General features: G+C 36.8%; 1 protein-coding gene across 1 annotated transcript; it reads right to left on the bottom strand.

Annotated features, from left to right (window-relative positions):
* Positions 1-999: 999 nt before the first annotated feature.
* Positions 1,000-6,521, bottom strand: STEAP1 (STEAP family member 1). Its single transcript, XM_082302281.1, has 4 exons — positions 6,421-6,521; positions 5,105-5,617; positions 3,507-3,671; positions 1,000-1,932 (listed from the first exon to the last, which is right to left on the bottom strand). The coding sequence occupies exons 1-4, from the start codon at positions 6,511-6,513 to the stop codon at positions 1,675-1,677; spliced, it is 1,029 nt and encodes a 342-aa protein (XP_082158407.1). The 5' UTR covers positions 6,514-6,521; the 3' UTR covers positions 1,000-1,674.
* Positions 6,522-6,748: the final 227 nt, after the last annotated feature.

Raw genomic sequence — 6,748 nt, 5'->3', positions numbered from 1 at the left:
CATAGAGCTTATGACTTACAAAAGATTTATTTCATTCATAGAAATGTAAATGCAAATGCATTGAGAGCCATACTTTTCCTGCTCTGTTAGAAAGTGCTTAGATAACATTGCTGTCCAGCTTCTGTATTGTAGGGTTTTGGCCTCTGCCATGCATTACTGGTTTGAAACATAATGGTACAAATTTCAATCTATATTATACAGGCCACCATGCTCCCAGTTACGTTCACAGTGCTACATTATGTGCAAATAAAGAGGCCAACTTTTAAGTTGCAATAGTTTAACAGTAACAACCAGGAAAATATAAAATGTAATATCCCTGTAGCTATTTACTTTGTCTTTTATTTATGCGCAGTGTAAAACTCCAGAAAGGGACAACAGATTCATTAGCACCATGTATTACATATTTTTTTTAGGCCTATGTTGTTTTCCTGTTTGTTGTAATACCAGAGCCATTACCAATTACAATTCTTATTCAGTTGATTCCAGCAATAGGTGGCATCAACAGTCCATGTCCTAGTCAACTCCTGCAGGCAGACTGGCAGAGATGTTCCTGATGTGGGGTGAAAATATTAACTACCAAATAACATATTTCAAAACAGATACTAACAAATGAATTACTCATTTAAAACATCCAGCCAGACCTATGCAACATAAGTAAAGTAGGATTTAATTATCTTATTAAAGTTATAATGAAAATTTCTGTAAAAGCAAATGCATTTGGAAACCATTTTACATGAGAATTTCACCAAATTGGTGGCAAGATTCAAATGTCTATTTTTAATGTTTTTCTTCCAGTCACACAATTGTGCTGGCCCTAGAGTAAACAATAAAACACATTTACCTGATGGAGTTATCCCACTGGAATAATTTGGGCAAATAAAGTTTAGCACATGTCAAGGGCTGCAGGCTTAGGTCAAAAGCATGGAAAATTTCCAGCATCAGAAACAAAAGAAGGTGTTTGTGGAATAAAAAATGGGAAATGTTTTGTCGTTTCAAGTAAACAGAGACACACCTAGTCCTGGATAAGATAGAGATCTGAGTCTAAGAACTCTTTTTTTAGACTGTGCCCAAGCCTTGGGAAATATTTACCTTGTAAAGATCCCTGTAATTCTGCTTGCCCAGTTGTGTACATTCAAGACCTGGCGGGAATACAGTTTCTGTCGGGCTCATATGCCAAGGTCCCTATTCTGCAGAGTGAAACATAGGCTGCAGGTGCTCAGAGGGAACGGGATGATAAATACTCTAGTTTTTGTCCTATTATAATTCTGAGATTTAATGAAGGTACACACATGGCTATGTGAAGCAGAAAGCATTCTTGAGCTCTGTGGTGTAATCATTTTTTTATTTTCTGTGGTCATCTGGAGAAATGATTTCTGATTGCTTTTGCCTACAAAAGAATTGGGATTGAGACAATGAAACACTTGGATTTTAAAAGCAGTGAGTCAGAAGAAAGAAATCATCAAATACCGAAACACTGAATAGACTAAAGTGTAAAATAAATGTTTTTCTGTCTTTGAAAACTACAAAATTGCATCAAGTATCTCATACTCCTGAAGTCAAAAAGAAAAGTGAAAAATAAACATCTATAGCAAATGTGAAAACAGAGCTCATGAGTGAAAATTTCATGGCCTTGAGCATATTTACATGCGTAGACAGGAAATGTCCATATTTGATCTACAGTCTGGAAGTTACGCTGGTTTGATTGGCTTCTGTGTTAGCTTCCCAACCACTTCTGATCTTTCTTATCCTCTTCCTAAAACATGGGAGGAGCAGTAAGCATTTACAAAGCAGAACCACAATAGGAAGAAAAACCGCAACCATAAATGAAGGTGGCGTATACCAGATGAATTGTTTAGCATCAACCCACTTATTCCAAGCAAACACCAGTGCATGAACAGTGCATAGCAGCAGGGCTAAATATCCCATCTTGCTCTGAAAAGAGAAAGAAAATAGTAAGCTATTTATTTTTCCCAGCTTGGCAAAAAAAGTACTCTGTTAAGCAAATATGGAAATCTGGATAGGCCTTGCTCAAGTCAAAGAAAAGAGACCGCTGGCTTTAAACTGAAATGTAAGAACTGTAAGTCAAGACTCCAACTGTACCACTTTATGCCACTGTAAAAGAAAATGGATGAGGAACATTTTTCAAGTATTGCTATACTTAGCTGAAATACAGAAGAAATTACAGGTTATTCCTGAAATGTGCTCAATCCTGAATATCTCAATTTACAGATGCCATCTGTATACTAAATTATTTTAGTTCTGTGACAAATTATTTTGAGTTCAGCAGCAGATATTTTAAAGGATTAACTGATTACTTGCAAAGAAAAATTCTAAACTAAATTAAAATCCCAAACTCTAGTAAGTCTAGTGCTATGGCAAAAGCACTGTACAACTACAAGAAACTCGAGTTTCATTTCACTTACAGTGATAAATTTGGCTTAGCTTTTTTACAGAATTCAGGAGTAAAGAAAATTTACTGGTAATTTTGAGTTTCTTGTCACGTAACAATCTCATACTCATCAGTGAAGTCGAACACTGCCTTTCCAACTGCTGAATATACAGAACCCGATTTTTGAGTAATAAGGTTTTTTTTTTTTATAAACTAAGTCCAACACAGAAGTATTACTCTTCTGGGTTTCTTCACCATAGTCTTTCAATACTGAAAGCAGGCATGCATTTGGAGACTCCCTCCTGACTTGTCCATATTCTCTGTACACCTGAAAACTTATCTTACAAATGATGGACTTCAGAGAACGTGCAGAGTATCAAATCACTAACTGGTGATTATATACTTCAGATCTGCTTTTAAAATATAAATCAAAATTTGAAGTGCCAGGTACTTAGTAGGTTATTGAATTTTCGGATTTTGCTGTTTGAGGGCCTGATCCAACACTTGCTTAAGTCTAGTCTCACCATACTGATGTCAGCAGAACCACCCCTGATTATTATTGCATATGATGTAAGAGAATTGAGAGCAAACCAAATGCTTGGGTGAAGGAAAGAAGCACAGCTGTAGCAAATTTGAGACTGGCTGGATTTGATTATGCATCTGTTCTAAGATGTCTCTTTCAGAATACACTGTGTCTTTTGGGAACAGCATTGACTGGTTCAATGCCACCTACTCCCAATTCAGCAGGACACGGGGCATTCAGGAAAGATAAGATGCCTAGAAGATTACTGAAATGTCTTCAGCACCAGAGCTAAGAAGAGGTCTTGAAGGGGACAACTGCTGCTGGTCACAAAGGCAGGAGGAGAAAAAAAAGTAGTATGGGGTTGTCTTTTCTTCCCACTTTATACACTGAATGCAACAGCCTGTTCTCCTGACAAAAGAGTAAATAAAAAGAACGTTTCTCACAAACCAATTAACAAAGAATACGGAATAAACTTTTAGATTGGTTTCACTAACTCCTCTGTGTTTAATATTTCTAACTCCTAATGGTCTTAGCTGATAACACACAGTTCTACAAATGGGACTGATGATGTGCAGTAATGACATTCATGCACACCTGAATGTAGTGGAACTCTCTCCAAGTCAAAGAGTGACTGACAGATGGAATTGATGTTATTGCCAACAGGGCCAGCAAAGCAAGTCCCAGAATTCCTAGAGACACATAAATCTCCATTCTCCAAACATCATGTTCAATCCAGGCATTTTCTTTTTTTTGTTTGACCTGCCAAAAGAACACCACATTAAAAATTACAGACTGGCACACTTGGCTGTTTGTGTGAAATACAAATTCACTATTTTCACTATAATATTAATGAAATAAGCAAAGAAATACCATATTTTGGTTTATTTGAATGACTTTGACTGTAACTGCTATTTACTTCTGATGACAAAGTCTTTACTAGTATCTGCAGAGCTTTTAGAGAGAAGAATTTACACTTCAGTGTCTTGGCCCAGGAGAGCCTTATTCTGAGGCTGCCTTCACAGCAAGAATAAATCTTGGTTTTGACAAGAAAAAAAAAATCCACCTATGGCTAAATACCATATCAGGGAGATTATAACAACAGGAAATATATCAACAGCACTACTTCAGGGAAGTAATTCAGCAGGCCCTCTTAATAAAAGTATCCTGCCAGGGTAGTTGTTTCACTCTGTTTTTTTTAAAAAACATGACCTGGTACATTTGTGATATTAATAAACTGATGTCAAAGCTTCTCCTGTTTACAACTACTTGCAACAGCACTTTGATCCTGCTCGTGATCACCATAGCATGATATGCCCCAAATATGATCATTTCTGCATCTTGAAGATTGGAATCTCAAGGAAATTTCTAGTAATCCAATGAAGTCAGATTACCAGTAAGGCTGATTTCAGAGTTGTCAACACGTGGTTTGACTGTTTACAGAAATCTTAAGAATCTACAGACATCATCATATTGTGCTTTTAACAGAACTCTAGATTAGACTTTGGGGGCAATAAAAACATACATTTGCAGTCTATGCCTTATACTGGAATATTCCTAATACTGCAGTACTTAGAGTACTCAAGGTGATAGGTGAGCATTAGGAATTCTCTAGTCACAGAGGACGTTGGAGAGCTTTGCAAGTCAGCTATTGCCCATGAGTCAGAAACAATCATTGAAATTCTATCTTTAAACACAGTAGCATGTATCAATCCAATTGTGAGCCATCAGTATTCACAAATTTAGTTTGTGCAAATACAGATTACTGTGATTTAGCTCAGCCTTCCTTTGCTGCTAGCTGACTCACTTTGCAAAGATGTCTAAAAATGTTGTGTTCAGTACTCGTTTTTGTTGATAGATTTCACTAGTCCAGAGAAGATTAATCTAAACTAAACTAATAGTGTGACAAAGACTTAAATGTTCATGTGAGATACAATTTTGTGCATTTTACAGAGAGAAAAAAATCCCAAATGAAGAAAATAACTTATTTACTACACACTGGTACTGTGATGACTCTTGACTATTACATGCTTTGGCAACTAGGTCCTGCTTCATCTCTTAAGAGTGCTCTCTGGGAATCTACTTCAGAATCAAACAAAGGCAATGAAAATGGCTTTCCCCCATCCAGATTTGCTTGAATGACCAAAACAAGATTTTCTGAATACAGAAGGGTTGGTGTTTTGTGCCCATCATACCTGCTGGAACGCCCAGTTCAGCAGCTTGTATCTGTATGATCTTCTCATTGGATAGCACAGGCTATAGCAGGCGTGCAATGTAGCAAAGAAGAAACTGAGAAGTCCAAATTGTTTCCTTGATAACATCCATCTATCCAGCCACTGGGGAAACCTTTTATACTTGGTGCCAAAGTAGAGCTGGAAACCAGCAGCTAATATTCCTGGTAAATACACTAGCGCTAAAAGGGTAATTGAAGTCACTGGTAAAACTTTGTTTATGACAAGGATTGGAATTTTATAGAAAACATTTTCCTTTCTGGTTATAAAAGGATATATGACATCTCTCATAGAAGTGTAAATAAATGCTAACAACGAGATCACAGATGCTATCTTCATTGGCAAGTGCCACTCAGGGAACAGATCCTGCTTGCAGTGCTGTTCTGAAGAGTGTTCAAACTCACCAAAATGGTGTGCTTGATGTAAATCAAAAAGTGAAGCTGCTTCTGATGGGTTGGCAACCTGCATATCCACATTCTGGAAGAGACAGAAAGGAAATACAAAGTGAGTTCAAGACAAGATTAAAAACTTCAGTAATGGCAGTATTTGCCATCATAACTTTTACATGTACTGCAGTGAAACCATATACAAAACATATGCCCTATTAGAGACAAGGTACCCTGGAAATGTAACATTTCAAACAGCATAGTCAGCACTTGAGCAAGGCACTTGTAGCATAGATTTCCCATTCTTCATTATCTGCAGTGATTTTAAAATAGATTTTAATTCCAGCAAGATAACTACACTGCAAGGAAGGAAGGATTACATTATGTGAAGCATCATTTCAGCTTATTACGTAAGTTCTAGATTTCAAATGTCAAATTTCAGCTATAGACTTAATGATGTAGCCCAAATAATATGCACAAGGAAGGATTAAAGGACATTTTTTTTTGGACCTTTTTTTATGTAATGTGGAAAACTTCCTGAGTGCAGTGTGCTATCATGAAGATTCCTCCAAAGATAAATTTTATATTCCTGTGTAAAAATCCCAAATTATTTCAATGGAATTTTGCTCATCTGGTAAGATAAAATTAGCAGCTATCCTCATGTAGTTTTTAGCTGCCCCAAACTTTGTGTATTTTTTATCATGGACTGTGATTAAATTGAATGAGATTTTCTTTATCTTTTTATCTCTTCAATCTCTTCATGTCAATATTGTGACAACACTTCAGAAATATTCATGATATGCCAGTGTGATGGTAACACTGTCTCTGAACAACACTGAATCAAAGATTGCAATATTCTATGTGACCTATGAGCTGTTTTTACAGAAACATTACCAAGTAGTTAAGGTTTCCTGTGTCTCTTCTCAGTACGATGTTCTGACCTGCATTCTGATCAATGGCATGATTGCCACCTTCCCTCTTCTCCATTGTGGAAACTCCCTGCAAAACAAACACAGGATGTAAAACAGGTTTTGAAATGCCATACTGGGACTTTGAGGCCTATTTTCCCTTGAATTGTTTCCTTCCTTGTCCACCATACATTTGCTGGAGAAGGTACAGTCAACTAGGGAAAGTCTGTCCTCTAGGAACAGAAAAGCTCAGCTTATTTTCTGGGTAAAGCAGAGAATAAGAGAGAGCATAAATCAGTGGAACAAAATCACTG

This window comes from Coloeus monedula (assembly GCF_965178545.1).
Source record: "Coloeus monedula genome assembly, chromosome: 1".
Classification (NCBI taxonomy): Eukaryota; Metazoa; Chordata; class Aves; order Passeriformes; family Corvidae; genus Coloeus; species Coloeus monedula.
This window is presented reverse-complemented; position numbering and strand designations above follow the sequence as displayed.

Bases quoted from the DNA above. Each gene is read 5' to 3' on its own strand.
- STEAP1 (XM_082302281.1), bottom strand. From the start codon at position 6,513: ATGGAGAAGAGGGAAGGTGGCAATCATGCCATTGATCAGAATGCAGGT. The intron at 3,672-5,104 runs GTATGATGGGCA...TTCTTTTGGCAG, and splicing joins TGAACTGGGCGTTCCAGCAG to GTCAAACAAAAAAAAGAAAA. The intron at 1,933-3,506 runs GTGTGCATGAAT...TTCTCTTTTCAG, and splicing joins GAGAGTTCCACTACATTCAG to AGCAAGATGGGATATTTAGC.